The 14,611-nt window shown below is 44.5% G+C and overlaps 4 protein-coding genes across 11 annotated transcripts in view; 2 read left to right on the top strand and 2 right to left on the bottom strand.

Moving 5' to 3' along the window:
* LOC117652896 (spectrin beta chain, non-erythrocytic 1) overlaps positions 1-1,192 on the bottom strand; it is a 53,691-nt gene extending 52,499 nt beyond the window's left edge. For 6 of the 7 annotated variants that reach the window (XM_034398096.1, XM_034398097.1, XM_034398100.1 and 3 more), the window contains exon 1: positions 838-1,191. The gene's annotated coding sequence lies outside the window, so the exon portion shown is untranslated. Of the gene's footprint in view, positions 1-837 lie in introns of all 7 variants that reach the window. The other variant, XM_034398101.1, reaches the window with a different exon arrangement.
* Positions 1,193-1,310: 118 nt separating this feature from the next.
* LOC117652169 (protein SON-like) lies at positions 1,311-8,247 on the top strand. 2 transcript variants are annotated; one of them, XM_034396883.1, is made up of 14 exons: positions 1,312-2,466; positions 2,929-3,132; positions 3,212-3,272; positions 3,371-3,970; positions 4,046-4,224; positions 4,307-4,449; positions 4,540-4,645; positions 4,736-4,887; positions 4,959-5,042; positions 5,124-5,234; positions 6,652-6,799; positions 6,885-6,980; positions 7,056-7,171; positions 7,253-8,247. In XM_034396883.1, the coding sequence occupies exons 1-14, from the start codon at positions 1,752-1,754 to the stop codon at positions 7,364-7,366; spliced, it is 2,829 nt and encodes a 942-aa protein (XP_034252774.1). In that variant the 5' UTR covers positions 1,312-1,751; the 3' UTR covers positions 7,367-8,247. The 2 variants fall into 2 exon arrangements, with proteins under 2 accessions (XP_034252775.1, XP_034252774.1); XM_034396884.1 differs by lacking the exons at positions 6,885-6,980; positions 7,056-7,171; positions 7,253-8,247 and adding an exon at positions 6,066-6,143 and having other exon boundaries at positions 1,311-2,466; positions 6,652-6,788.
* A 40-nt stretch (positions 8,248-8,287) lies between these two features.
* LOC117652171 (ras-related protein Rab-39B) lies at positions 8,288-11,256 on the bottom strand. The gene is made up of 3 exons (XM_034396886.1): positions 10,983-11,256; positions 10,575-10,684; positions 8,288-10,488 (listed from the first exon to the last, which is right to left on the bottom strand). Exons 1-3 carry the CDS (start codon positions 11,088-11,090, stop codon positions 10,047-10,049), a joined length of 660 nt encoding a protein of 219 aa, XP_034252777.1. The 5' UTR covers positions 11,091-11,256; the 3' UTR covers positions 8,288-10,046.
* A 152-nt stretch (positions 11,257-11,408) lies between these two features.
* LOC117652170 (Bardet-Biedl syndrome 5 protein homolog) lies at positions 11,409-13,881 on the top strand. The gene is made up of 7 exons (XM_034396885.1): positions 11,409-11,903; positions 12,065-12,213; positions 12,301-12,350; positions 12,448-12,575; positions 12,779-13,016; positions 13,092-13,283; positions 13,604-13,881. Exons 1-7 carry the CDS (start codon positions 11,773-11,775, stop codon positions 13,817-13,819), a joined length of 1,104 nt encoding a protein of 367 aa, XP_034252776.1. The 5' UTR covers positions 11,409-11,772; the 3' UTR covers positions 13,820-13,881.
* The last annotated feature ends 730 nt before the right edge of the window (positions 13,882-14,611 follow it).

Raw genomic sequence — 14,611 nt, 5'->3', positions numbered from 1 at the left:
ATGATTCGGGAGGTGATTTGTGATCGAAACCTATTGGTCGGTACTCTGTTAACGTTTCTCTCGGGAGTTGCAAGTCCATCAGAAGAGTGAGATGGTCGTCCAGCAGTTCTGGCAATTTCTTCTCGAGTGGGAAAAGGGGGGGGGGGCGAAATTCGCAGCGAACCGACAACATCCCCGGCGGCAGAACCAAATGCATCCCTTTTTCGCCTCCGGAATGCCGTCTGGAATCACTATCCCCTGGCAAACTGCGTGCTAGCTTTAGTGGGTGCGGGTGCAGGGGCGGGAGTGCTTGCAGGATAGGGGCGGAGCAGGCAAGGCTGCTTCCGAACAGCGCTTTCGTCCTCGCTCTGTCGCTATTGCACTCACGGGGCGTTCCGAGGAGGTGCGAGAGAGACAGACAGGGCAAAGGTGCAAAGGACACGGGCCGGGGGCGTCCGAGCCCGACAGACCGACGCAGGGACGCAGCCTGGACGCAGGTAGTTGAGCTGGAGCTGCCTCTGGACCTCTGGGCTGGGCTGGGCGGTCAATGGACCGCGAACTCCAACTCCCCCTGACTCCCCCCGTCCCGGCCCCGCTGGCTCCAGTCCGCACGGCCTCGGCTCGGCTCCGGGCTCCGGTCTTTCCCGCTGGCTCGGCTGCGCTCAGGCCGGCTCGGCTCGGCTCGGCTCGGCTCGGCTCGGCGCGGCATCTCGGGTACGCTGCTACGTTTCATCTCTCCTCTTCTGTCTCTCTCTTCTCCAACTTGCCTGGCGAGCGGAGCGCGGCGCGCCGAAAGCCGTCGAGCCGGCAAAACCAAACCAAATTCCGAGTCAACAATCGGCTTGGGTTACCACTCACCTTTCCTCGTTGCAACTATCCGACGAAAAATGGACGTGTATCCAAAATCCGGGGGGGTTTTATTCACGGAACACTTGCACACTATTCTATTAATTGCATTCCGTCACAACGACACACGAAACGGCCGCACACTTCACTCACACGCACACACTCTCGAAGCCTCCTCACTTCCTTCACACACTCGCAGCACTGTCAGCAGCGATGCTGTAATGCTATCACTTTGGTTCTTGCCGACGCCAGCAACAGGTGTCAACAAACAGAGCGGCGCGTATAGACTCCACGTCCGCGGCGAGGATCGCGACGTACGCGTGTTTCTTGGCAGAGCGCAAGTCTGCAACTGACTTCTGTTGTTTCTGTTCGTTTAGCTTCGGTCCCCCGCTGACGCCGAGCAGAGTCATCTTGCGGCCACGTTTCGAACTACGCTACGGCGTTCCTCAAAGTTTCTCATAACCAACAACTTACCCCCTCCCCTCCCCTCCGTCCGTACTCGCCTACTAATCACAATCGTTCGTTTACAATCAGTTTTGGGGCAAGTTTGGGGTGTGGGTTTAGGGTTTTGTTTGGTTTCATTCAGCTCATTCTTGTTTGTACCACTTTTTGTGCGTTTGTACACCACATCTTTGCAATCTAGAGCCTTGTTTTCAATGGTGTGAGTGCACTTAGTGTGGAAGTGTGTTGCCTGTACCCTTTTTCGTCGAAAATGGGAGTTAACCTAAGTGGTCCCATTCCGACCGGTAAGGTAAAAAATTAGCCAATTCCACACGCCGTTGCCCGTTGGCTTGGTTTGATGTCCGCATGCCTGTCAAGAAATTCCCCTGACGTGACCACGGCACCGCCAAGAAGTCCGGTAGTTTGTGGTGAGAGAGCACTTTGTCACTTGTCAAGGCACAGTCTGGACCTCTGCCTACCTTGCTATGGCACAAGCAGAAGAGGATCAAGTTTCTAGCAGCGAACCAGCTGAGGAACTGTGGAACATTGCTATTACCTCTAAAGAAGATAGTAGTAATGTTCCCTCAAAATCCTCTAATGAGATTTTGACGGAACTTTTTGGGGCTTTTAATGCGGAGCCTCCTGAGTCACTTATAGCTTCTCAAGATGAAAGTGAAAATGAATCAACAGTTAAGAAACACAAAAAGAAGCATAAAAAGGAGAAAAAACATAAGAAAAAGAGCAAAAGTAAAAGACGATTAAGTGGAGAAAACAATGATGTTTACAGCTCTGATTCAGAGAATGAACACGATAAGCGGAAGGAGAAAAAACACAAGTCTAAGAAGAAACATCGCAGAAAAAGCAGTGACATGGACAGTGGCGATGAGCATAAGCCCAGGAAACGTTCAAGACACAGCAAAAGCCCAACTGTTGTAGTTAAAAAAGAACCGATCAGTGATTCAGAGAAGGACTCAACTAACGAGATTGTTAAAACAAAAGATATTGTTAAAGAACCCACTATTGAGATCAAAACGGAGAAGGAAGTTAATGGACATGCTGATCCTGAAACAAATGAAGTGTCGTCAACATCTGTCACTTGCCCATCACCACCTTCCCTGTCAGCCTTGAGAAAGGAGGCCGAAGAAGACAATTCAGGTTTTGAAAGTATAAAACCTGCAGAAGCTGGTGATGACAAAATTGGTGAGTATGAGAAAGGTTTCATTGGTTTGTTGATGTTTTGGATAAAAATAAAAATAAAAATTTCGGCATGCGCAATCCAAAATTGTGGTATCAACTTGGTGTCAATCAATTATTCACGCTGTCCTTATTTGAGCCAAATCTTTTTGAGATAGTTTCTTGAGGATCATCACTGCATTGTTTATCTTTTTTGACACATATTTGCAAAGAATTAGTATTGATTTTGTAGGACAGGGCAGTGTTGTGGTTTGTAGTTTCCATAGCAACCAAACATGTGATGGAATTTTGACATGGCTCCTCACTCCAGCTTTGACAAGATAGCAACTGGTACTCTTCTTAGACAGAATCTTTTCATGTTCAGATGTTTTAGTTTTCAATTTTATTCTTCTTTTGATTTTTTGTTGTTTGGCATTTTGAAGTTGAAATCAATTCTATTTCTGTACCTTCAATTTTTTGTTTCCCCAGACAAAGCAAAGCCTGCAATGGGAAAAATTGTTATCAAAGACTTGAAATTCAGCTCTGTTTATGAAGCGACAGTAAAAGAAGTTGAAGAACAGGCCAAAGCTAAGGCAGAGAAATATGAGGAGGGGGAACTGTCTGATAGTTCTTCTCAAAAGACTGCAAGTGATCTCTCTGAGGATGCTTGTAACGCTCCCAGTCTAGGCTCAGGTATTTTCTTGTTCCTATGTTTCTGTTTGATTTACCGTTGTAATATTTTCTTATCTTTTGCTATTCTGTGTTTGTGTAGAGGGTGGAGAACCAGCAGAACCTAGCGCAAAACCCAATGACGATCCAAAAATATCCAAGAGGTAAGTATCAAATAAACTACAATATATTTTTTTTTAATAATTCATTTACTTACTTGATTGTATAAATAGAGTAACAATATTGTTTTTTGTTCTTCTAGATCTCATAGCCAAGAGCGAAGCTCAAGGCACCACAAACGGTCCAGACATAGAAGCAGAAGTCGAAGTAAAGACAAGGACCATCATTGTAGACACAAGGACAAACACCGAGACAAGAATAAGGATAAAGACCGGGAGAAAGAGAAAGAAAGAGATAAGGACAAGGAGAAAGATAGAGAAAAGGATAAGGATAAGGAGAAAGATCGAGACAAGGATAAAGAAAAGGAGAAAGAAAAAGATAAGGACAAGGAGAAAGAGAGAGACAAGGAGAAAGAAAGGGAGAAGGAGAAAGAGAGAGACAAGGAGAAAGAAAGGGAGAAGGAGAAAGATAGAGACAGACACAGAGAGAGAGAAAGAGATAAAGATAGGCATAGAGAGAGAGACCGAGCTAGAGAGAGATCACGGGACAAGGAAAGAAACAAAGAAAGGAACGGAGAAAGGAAGGACAGGGATGGAGACAGGAAGGACAAGGATGGCAAAGACAGAAGACGAGGCCGCAGCCGAAGCCGCTCACGTCATGGAAGTAGAAATAGAAGCTCATCTCGCAGTAGAAGACGGCATAGCAGAGATAGGCGATCAAGGTCCAGAGACCGTAAACGACCGTAAGTTTCAAGTATAAATTTCCTTTTGTCCTTCTTTAATGAATGATTATTTAATTTTGTTGTATTTCTTAAAAGGGATCACATTGATAAGAAAAAACTTTTAGAAATTGCTAGAAGAAACGCTATGAATATGCTTCAAGCAGGAATTCTGCCACCTAGTATGCTGGGGAAGGCTGGCAGTCCACCTTCAACATCAGCGTCCTCAACTAGTAAACCTGAGAAAAATGCTGCTAAAACGGTGGATGAGCTCACAGGTACATATTTCAGTGATCTTCATGTTCTGCATGTCTGGTTTCAATCATGCATTATAATGAACTATTTATCATTATTGTGCAGAGTATTGTAAGGAATTGTCCAAGAGAGAAAACATGGGTGAACTCTCAAGCTTAAGTGGGTCAGAGGACAGTGATTCTGAAAAGGCATTCCATCATCCTTTCTTAGTAAAGGATCGACCATCATTTATTTCAATGAATATTAAGGTGGGTTTTTAATTTTGAGTATAATTTTAGTGAATTTGTAAATTTAGTGTTTCTTGTTTTCTTATTTGTGTCTTCCTGCTCCATTGTTAGAATGCTGTACCATTACCTTGTAAAACGTCACGAGAGATGACTGTAGAATCATCACAACTTCGCATCCAGTTCCCTGTTTCAAGCGGACAGCAGCATCGTAAAACTGGTAAATTTATTTTCTGATCAGCAAATCTTAATCTCAATGAACTTAATGGGGAAAACATCAATGCATGTAACTTGGTATTTATTATTGTAGAAAGTGAATGGATTCCTGTTACTCCTACCCCACTCGCACTTCCTGCTCCTCCTTCCAAGAAAGATGATAAAAAATCATCTTCTTTGAAGGCTATTGAAGCCGCAAAACCAGTCGATCCTGTTCCAACTTCAGCATCAGCGCCTTCGACTGATGTAAGATTCAATCTAAGTACCTGAGCACCGATTCTCTGTATTTATGTTCCTAATCCTCTGTCTTTTCTCAGATGATCGACATTGGGACCTTGGTATCTGAAAGGCTAGCAGCAATGAGAAGGAAACATGATAGTGAACATAATCAGTATAGAGATGTGAGTGTACTTTTAATTTTTACAATGTTAAGTAAATTTTAATTTGTAAAATTATTATTATTTTATTGTTTTTGTTTCAAGCATATGTATGGCTGGAGCAATGTATTGCCTGGACAGTATACAGGTGACACCGGAGTTCGGCCCCTGACCCCCCAGCAGCTTGCATCTGGTGCTCAGGCATGGGCTCGTAAAGTAAGTGATCCCAAAGCAATGATTCTAACATTGTGAATGCTGTGAAGAAAGCAGTGCACCGTATCTTTGAAATCTGTTCAATTGTTCCCTTTTCTTTGAAATATACACCATCAAATGAGATGGAGTCACATCTCTCCTTCAATTAATTTTGAAGGTACATATTGTGATAATTTTATTTCGGGTTTGTGTATGCTTGTGTGTTCCTGTGTGTGAGGAATTCGTTTTGGGACTGACTACCAACCTTTTAAAAACGTCTGCCTTTTAAGAAATTGGAGATGTTTCCAGTCCTGAAGTTTTGAATTGATTCAACTGTTATTATAGGAAAGATTCAATTTCAAACTCTATTTGAAATGTTTCTGGTTGCTCAACTGTCACGGACTGAAATCACATGCTATGCTACTTTAATAGTGGGCACTGGAAGGGGAGGGACTACGTGTTAACTATGGACTGTAAAAGACTGTAGCTAGAGACCCTCAGAGTAGAGTACTACTGTGAGGCTCTCTAGCATTAGCCTGTGACAAATTTTCAGGTGCAAACCATGGTTTGTGAACAGCCTCAGACCACTTCCTGCTAATGGAGGTGGATTCTGTGGCTGTTCTGGATGCTCAGCACAATGGCATCACTTTACAAGTAGATACAGTATCTGACACTCCATGCCTCTCCCTTCTAGCAGCTGTCTTGATTTCACTGGCAACAGCGCAAGTGATTCAGGTAGCCGGCGGAATGTAAGTTGCCTGTTGTGGCATTCCAATAAAGTGTTTGTATGGTGAGGCATGGAAAGTGTCAGCTACGATTGTGCTGCGCGGTCCACCACCTGAGAGTTTGTTTCAGGCTTTTAGAAACACAGTTGGAGCCTACAGCAGATGCCTTCTGTAATTCTAAGGTGGTCGCAGCACTACAGGCGCTGTGGTGAGTAGATTTTTCTAAAGGCTCTCCGCAAGAACATCTGTGGAGATGTACCATAGAGTGCTGTCAGTGTTGGATATTTAGAGGGTTTTCATCCAATGACATTCCATATATTGAAGACAAATGAGAAGAAATATTTCATTTCACAGTCGCCTTTTTCAGCTTCAAAACCATTTCAAGATGGTTTTTAGGGAAATACTACTTGACTTTCTATTTACATACCTGATAATATGATCCAATGGTTTGTAAATATTTGTACTGGTACTTATCTAAGTTCTATGTTAAATCTCTGACATTTTGGTTATGGCTGTGTGTTGAAAGGTCATATTTTCTTTCCTTTTTCAGTTTTATTTGTGTACAAAGAGTATATTTTTATCCTAGTCACTTGTAAAGATAGTCTCACCAATGTACTGGTATATTATCTAAACCTCAAGCCAAGTTTACTTTTCTAAACAAAAAGTACTTTTCTCATCTGCCTGAAACGAAAACTGAACTACATCATGATTCACAGGACCAACTGCAGACAGCCACCCCTGTTCGAAGTGGTATGGGAATGACGCTCCTTCAGAAGATGGGATGGAAGCCAGGAGAGGGCCTAGGGAAAAACAAGGAGGGGTGCCAGGAACCCCTTCAACTTGAAGTAAAAATGGATCGCAAGGGTAGGTCAATAGAGATAGTTCAGGGTATGACCGACCTTTCTTTTCATAAAATATTTGTAACATGATAATTTTTCTGTTTTATTAGGCTTGGTGGCCGCTGAAGAGATTCGAGCCAGACGTCCCCCACCTACAGTTGGTCAGCCAAGGGCTGCCAAGGCTCCTAACCCTGTCACTTTAGAAGGTATGTGTATATCTTAGACTACCTGAAACCAGAGGTATTTCTGGTGTAAAATATATTCCCCTTGTTGTTTTTCAGGGAAGCACCCTGTTTCACTGCTGACTGAGTACTGCTCCAAACGCCACTATGGAGCACCTCATTTTGAGTTGTGCATGGAAACTGGACCAGATCACAAAAAGGATTTTCTCTTCAAGGTATATTGTTGAATGTTTCTTAAAATTTTTAAGAAATAATTCCCCCACCCTTTGTTAAATGATTTCTTTTTCCTTTCATAGGTACGTGTTAATGGGTTGGAGTATACGCCTAGTGCTGCTAGTCCAAACAAAAAACAAGCCAAGGCAGAAGCTGCATCAGTTTGCCTGAAAGCACTTGGTGTTCTCATCAGCTAGTCTGAATCAAGATGCAATGATTGGTAGCCACTGATACATTCAACCTACCAACCTACTTGTGTCTCTTTATTTGCTACATAAGCATTTAGTTGACTTTATATTATTATTTTATTATCATCTAGTGTGTCAAAGCCTGGGTCAAGTGGTAGTGTAAGGTTGTGTGCTCATTTTAAATGGTATTCTCATCACTCACATCAGGGAATTTTTAGTGTGCCTTATAAATTAAAAGCAATTTTTCCTACTTGAGGATTAATACTTTTATAATCTAAGACTCCATTGATTATTTTGTGTTTTAAAGGCAATGTGATGCCTCTCTATTTTGTACTGTTGTTTGTGTCTCACATTTTTGGGAATGAAAGCAACATTAATTTTTGGCCTGTCCCATATCATTACTAGAACAATGTGTGAAATGCTGTGTGTGAGAATCCCATCGTTAATCTTCTCCAAGCACGTTTAATGATTTTTTTTTTCAGGTTTTGTTGGCTTGGTTCAATATTACAATAGTCGATGATCACTGTTTGTTGCTCTCCAATCAAGTTCCTGTTCTTGCAATTTTAATACTTAGTCCTGGATGATTGTCAAGTGTGGCTAATGTATGTTTTATGATTTTCATGCACTTGTTCCCTTTACATTAATGCATTTCAAGAGGTTTTCAGTTGTAAGTAATTGAAATATCAACTTGAAACGGAACTGCAGATGTGAAACATCTTGGACTGGTCAGTCCAGATCTTCCAGCTTGTCTGTGATATTGGCTATTTACACAAATGCCCTCTGTTTAGGTATGTTTAAAGTGGTACCTGTTAGTTGATTATGTAGTAATCTTGGCACACAAGATTAAAAATTTAAAACAAAAAAATAAAATTGGCACCAGGCTTTGATAAACTAGATGAAAATTTTGAATTAAAGAAATGCATTAAAAGGTTGTGTTTTCTTTGTATTTTAATAACGAAACTTGCCTCTCCTCATTGGACATGATTCTTTATGTCACCATTTATGAAAATATACAAGCCACTTCACAAATGAACTAATCACAGAAGCCTTATGCTATCCTCTACTAATAAAAGAAACCTTACCCAAACAAGTTATACTTGCTCATACAAAGTTTGGTAACATTTGTTATGCTTGGATGACCTATCACTACAGGGATTACCTGCCATGGGAAGGAAAGACATCTTTCACATATCACATCTTGAATTTGTAGCAGCTGTAATGCAAATATTAATGATCCTTGAAATTCATTAAGTAGAATGCTTCAGACAATTGTTGTTACACAGTTCAAGGAAATCAATAATGACAGGACAGACTTTCACTTAGAACATGAATGTTCAAATTTCTGCCTTCAGCACTCAACAGACTTTGTCAACAGAACAACACACCTACATTATAAATCTGTGGCTAGTTTACTTGAATTTCAAACCACCATTTAAAATCTATGAGTTAATGACTAGTTAAATAAATGGTAAAATTACAAAACAATCCCATCTAAGTGCATTAGCATACTGTGTTACCGGAATTTGGTGGGAACTGGTACATAATAAATAAAAGGCGAATATTTTACTACTGGGAGGAAAACTAATGGTAAAACTCCAAAGCATCATCAAATAAAATTAAATGATATATATCACTGCATCATTTGTTCTTGTTGGAGGCCATACCCATATTGCACAGCCGATTTTTCCCTCCTCCCCTTTGTGACCTCAATGAGCTAACCTGAATTTGCCCATGTAATTAACATAGTGTGTGACATATCGGCTTTAGAAAAAAAATAATTAAAAAGCGGTCACGCAATATGGATTTGACCTCCTATTTTGTTTGTGTCAAAGGCACAATCTACAAAGCAGCAAGTGAAAATGTTATTTTTTGGCACACTCAATGAGTAAACATAAAACTAAGCGATTAGTTTCTTGAAAATGTCATTAAGAAGAAACAAAAACCCACATAATTTAGAGCAAAAACTAAGAATGCGTTTTGTATGATAAATAATTGACCAATTCAACCATGATGCACAAACAATTCAAGGAAAGATAGAAATCAAATACCTTCAAGTTCTTATCATTATCAAAAAACCAGACACTTAGAAAAAAACTTGGCTTCAAGACACCAAATGATCAATAACTTGTACAAATATGTCTCAAATATGTCGAACAGTTCTTTTGATTATACCCTACGGTCTACATTTTTATACAAATAAAGAACATAATACATATACATCCTACTGATCAAATACTACAGAGGATAATAAATTCATAAAAGCCATCAAATAGATAACACAAACTTCAAAGTTGATTATCGTTTTAAACTTTTAAAAGAATGAGCAAATCAATTACAACATTATTGGTTGAAACTATTGCTTACTGTCCACTATTTTTCACTTCTTTGGTGTGTCTTCAGTGAGGTCAGAATACATATAAAAAAGAGTAAATAAAATTATGTGAACAATTCCGCAAAGTTAGCTGCAAGGCTTGGTACAAAATCAGAGAGTTAATGCAGTCATAGCAACTAACAAAATGCAGCACTTACTGGATCCAGCCCAGATTTTAAATCACAATCCTTGGTGCATATGTATAGCCAAGTATAAATTTTCCACAGAAAAATTTTACCTCCTTTTATCATTTTAAATGGACAAAGATGTCACAAGGCAACAAAGCAGAGTCAATAGTTTAAATTAACTGTATCAAAATTAACAACATGAGGACCGAGCAGGTTCCGCTTCCTCTAGGCTGAAGTCTATGCCACTTGGGCGAGAAAACCCTGACTTTATCCCATCCCATCCATCTTCAACTGAGTACTCTCCAGACAGAATACGATCATAAACTTCCTGGGTGACAGAGCGGAAAGCAATTTCTACACCATGTCCAGTACGAGCAGAGGTTTCAATATGTGGAATACTGTGAGTTTGAGCAAATTCTGCAGCCTCCTCTTCTGTAACCTCCCGAGCATTGGAACTATTTTTAACTAAGTCTAACTTACATCCAACCAAGGCAAAGACAGGTCGGTGAGGCTCAATATGCCTCTTTGCTTCAGCCATCCAACGTGGAATGTGTTCAAAGCTTTTGCGATTGGTAATGTCATAGACAAGAAGAGCACCAACTGAGTTGCGGTAGTATGATTTCGTGATTGACCTGTAAGGATAAGTCAAAAACAAATGCTTCATAACTCAAACAAGACGGTACTTAATTATTACGCAACTTGAAGGGTGTATAAGCACCTGAACTTCTCTTGGCCTGCTGTATCCCATAGTTGCAGTTTTATTCTCCTGCCATCCTCTACTTCTATGAGTCTTGCAAAGAAGTCCACTCCAACAGTTGGATCTGAAAGCTAACAAGAAACACAAACCGTTTGGTTTAATAATAGTGCACCTAAAATGCAAATAGATAGCAAATAACACATGAGTAATTGAGTGATGGTAATCAGAACTTGGGTGTACAGGTGTACCAAACTATTAACTGTGAACTGATATACATTCTCAAAAAGGAATATGACGATAAATATTAGTCATTGGATGTAAACAATGGCAAACACACCCATAACCTTATCTAACATTCAAAACCAAACGTATCTCAAGGAATTTACGTCAGACAGACACGACATTAATTAAGCAAGAGCCAGTACAAACCTCAGCAAATTTCCCATCAGTGAAATATTTCAACAAAGAACTTTTCCCAACGGTACTGTCTCCTATTAAAATCAGACGAAACTGATAGTCGAAAATTGGATCGACCATTTTAGAACAATAACGTCAGCTTGCTTGTAAAGACTACTACATGAACTTGATGTTGAGTCGAAACATAGGCGCCAAGACTGGAAAACCAGTGTCTGGAGACAGTGAAACGGAGACGCAAATTGAAAACAAGTCAGTCAGTAGTCAGTCAGTAGAAGTTCAGAAGTAGAAGGAGGAGGGGGGGGTCACGGCAGACCCCCCGCCCCCTCCCTGAGCCTCTATTTACCAACCCGAAATAAAGTATATTTTTTCTCAACTTAGGTTTCATTTTATGAATGCTTTTCAACAAATGTAAAAACAAGTTTTCAGCGTAATTTGACTTGTGTTCACAAAATGAAATGTTTTGGCCGTATATCGTAACGTGATTTACAGTGTTTGGTATTTTTTCACGTTGGTGGTAGAAGCGTCGTTTGTAGCGCTGAGATGAGAAATTGCACGTCGCGCTGTTTCGTCTTCTTGTTTTGGTCTTCTAGGGGAAGGGGAAGGCAGCGGCGACCACTGGAGTCCTCGTGTTCTCCTCGGCCTTTTTTCGACTTTCGACAACGCTTCTGAGACGTGAAATGGATTTTACACAGGCCCCAACTCGGAAGCGGGTTCCTTTGTGTTCGATTTACTCGTGACGCGCGGCGACCCTCATCGCTTCCCCCGAGGGCCTTGGCCGTCTTGACTGCAGCTCGGCAGATATATGGCTATCATCGCTGCAACGGGAGCAGCGACAAGTCAGCCTCGTCTCAGTGCAGAAAAAAGCAAGTTCACCCCGAGAATGGGCGACTCCATCTGGGAGGATAAGGAAGTGCGATTCGACGTGCCACTCGGGTTGGTATTTCCTGGTAGATCCTCGCCGCGGCCGCGCTGGCTTGTATCGCTTTCGCGTTGCCATGGCAACGACGCCAGGGGGGCGCGATTGGACGGCCTGGGGTGTGAATGACACTTTGTCCAGCCAATGGCAGCGCAGGGCGGGAATGGTTCATTTGCAGGCAGATGAAGCTGCGGGCGGGCGAGAAGCTGATCGACCGCCTGGACGCCATAGAGGACACGAAGGGCAACGACGGCGACCGCGGCCGCCTCATCGTCACCAACCTGCGCGTCATGTGGCACTCGCTCACCTCGCCGAGGATCAACCTGTGTCAGTCAGCAGCAGTGTAGCGGCCGTCTTTTTGTTTTTGTCTGTTTTGTTATTGAGTCCACTAAGGCGCCTTCTTTCCCTCGGCAGCGATCGGCCTCAACTGCGTGATGAACGTGACCACGCGGACAGTCAACTCGGTAAGTCGAGCCTCATTCGACCCGACCCAAGCGAGAATCGGGCATTAATGATTCATTCATCATAAATGATTAACGAATCTCCCTGCGCTTCTTGCAGAAGCAGAGGGGCATGACGGAGGCCATGTACATCCTCACCAAGTGGAACTCGTCGCGGTTCGAGTTCATCTTCACCAACCTCATCCCCGGCAACCGGAGGCACACCACCACCGTCACGGGGGTCCACAAGTGAGTTCCATTTCACCTGGAGGCTGGAGACGCCTGCCGTGAGCGGCCTAGGCTGTGCCGTAAGACGCGCCGGTGTGGCGCGTTGCCTACCCAATGGACGCCGGGCGCTGACCGGGCCGTGCCGTCGCTCTGTCTCTCTCGCACCCTGCGGGCGCCCCATGAGTGCGACAAAGACAGGGCGATGACACGACGCTCTGCGGCAGGGCGTACGCGTCGTCGCGGATGTACCGCGAGCTGAAGCTGCGCGGCGCGCTCATCCAGAACAAGCAGCTGCGCATCCTGCCGCTGGAGCAGGTCTACAAGACGGTGCACGGCGTGTGGAATCTGTCCAGCGAGCAGGGCAACCTGGGCACCTTCGTCATCACCAACGTGCGCCTCGTGTGGTTCGCCGAGATGAACGAGAGCTTCAACATCTCCCTGCCCTACCTGCAGATGGGCAGTGTGAGTAGTGCGGGGAGGGCGTTCTCGTCTTTGTTCTGCTTGGTGCCTGCGTCACACATTTTGACTTGCATCTAGATTCGGATACGCGAGAGCAAGTTCGGGCGCGCGCTCGTGGTGGAGAGCGGCGAGCGGTCCGGCGGCTACGTGCTGGGCTTCCGCATCGACCCGGTGGAGCAGCTGCAGGCCGTGCACAAGGAGCTCGTCTCCCTGCACCAGGTCTACAGCAACAGCCCCATCTTCGGCGTCGAGTACTCGTGGGGCGACAACGTGAGTCTCGTCCCCGCGCAGTGGATTTGCCAGAAGACCGGTGGAGGTGGCCAAAATTCTAGACGCGTTTTGAGCTCCAGAGTCGCTAAATGGGACTCGAACCAAAAGTGTGACCCCACCAATGGGTTGCTCTCCGAACGAGGAATCCATTGGTGGGGTCACACGTTCGGTTCTAGTCCCATTTAGCTACTCTGGAGCTCAAAACGCGTCTAGAGGTTTGGCCATCTCCACTGGTCTTCTGGCCCACTGTGCCCCGTGGCCTTTAGTTCTCGTTTCCAACGGGGCTGCGTTCTAATTCGTTATTTCTGTTTGCGGTGCAGGCGCCCGGCAACGTGGAGCCCGTCCCCGTCAACGAGGACGTGGAGGAGATCGGCGAGCTCAACAACGACATGTCCAACGCCTTCGTGGCGTACTTCGCGGACGGGCGCGCCGGCTCGGACCGCGAGCCCGTGTACAGCAACGAGCTGGGGCTGGCCGTGGAGAAGCTCAAGGAGGGCTTCACGCTGCAGAGCCTGTGGGAAGTCATCCCGTCGTGATTTCTTGTCGTGGTGGTTGTGTGCAATTGTGTGTCGTGGACCATGTGGGAATAAAGCGCAAAGTACGTATAAATAACAGTTTAATAAACATTGCGATAGGAACATGACATGGACAAGCACGCGGCCATGAGACGTCCTCGCGGGGCCACGCGGCGCTAAGGGAAGAACGAAAGTACAGTGTGCGTGCGCCCCGCGAGCACGCCTCGACAGGAATCAACAATAACATTTGGCTCCGGCAAACTTGATGAAATCGACGGCCACCTCAGAGCCGAGCCGCGGAAGGAAACTAACAACAACTAGACTCTTCACACACAGTTCTACGGACCCCCTGGGTGAGGTCGCGGCAGTGATAAAAATCTACCTCGTTTGTGTAATCTAAAAATGGGAAAATGGCACTCCTGCACTGCAGTCTTCCGCTCAAATCTACGCTAACGAAACGCGTTCCAAAGTAGAGCAAAAGCATGAAGAATAGATCGAAGACAATGAGATTATAAAATAGACAAGTAGACCTGGCCGTACGCAACGTTCTGCTGGTGCTACAAGTAGGAGATCACTTGAGAGGACGCCGCCGCGGGGACGACTATGGCGTTGGCGGCGGCAGTGGCGTGGCCGCCTGGATCCTGATGACAAGCCTCTCCGGCGATAGGCCCGCCTCGGTGGGTGGTGGGACTGCCCCGCGGTCGGACGGGCTGAGCACCCCCACGGCTGTGGGCGAGGCGGGCGACGCGGCCACGCTCGGGATGGGCTGGGCGACGCGCACCGTGGTGGGCGACGTCAGGACGGGGGACAGCA

The sequence above is a fragment of the Thrips palmi genome, unplaced genomic scaffold, assembly GCF_012932325.1.
Source record: "Thrips palmi isolate BJ-2018 unplaced genomic scaffold, TpBJ-2018v1 HiC_scaffold_7, whole genome shotgun sequence".
Lineage (NCBI taxonomy): Eukaryota > Metazoa > Arthropoda > Insecta > Thysanoptera > Thripidae > Thrips > Thrips palmi.
Note: the sequence above shows the minus strand (reverse complement) of the source record. Positions and strands in the feature narration are given on the sequence as shown.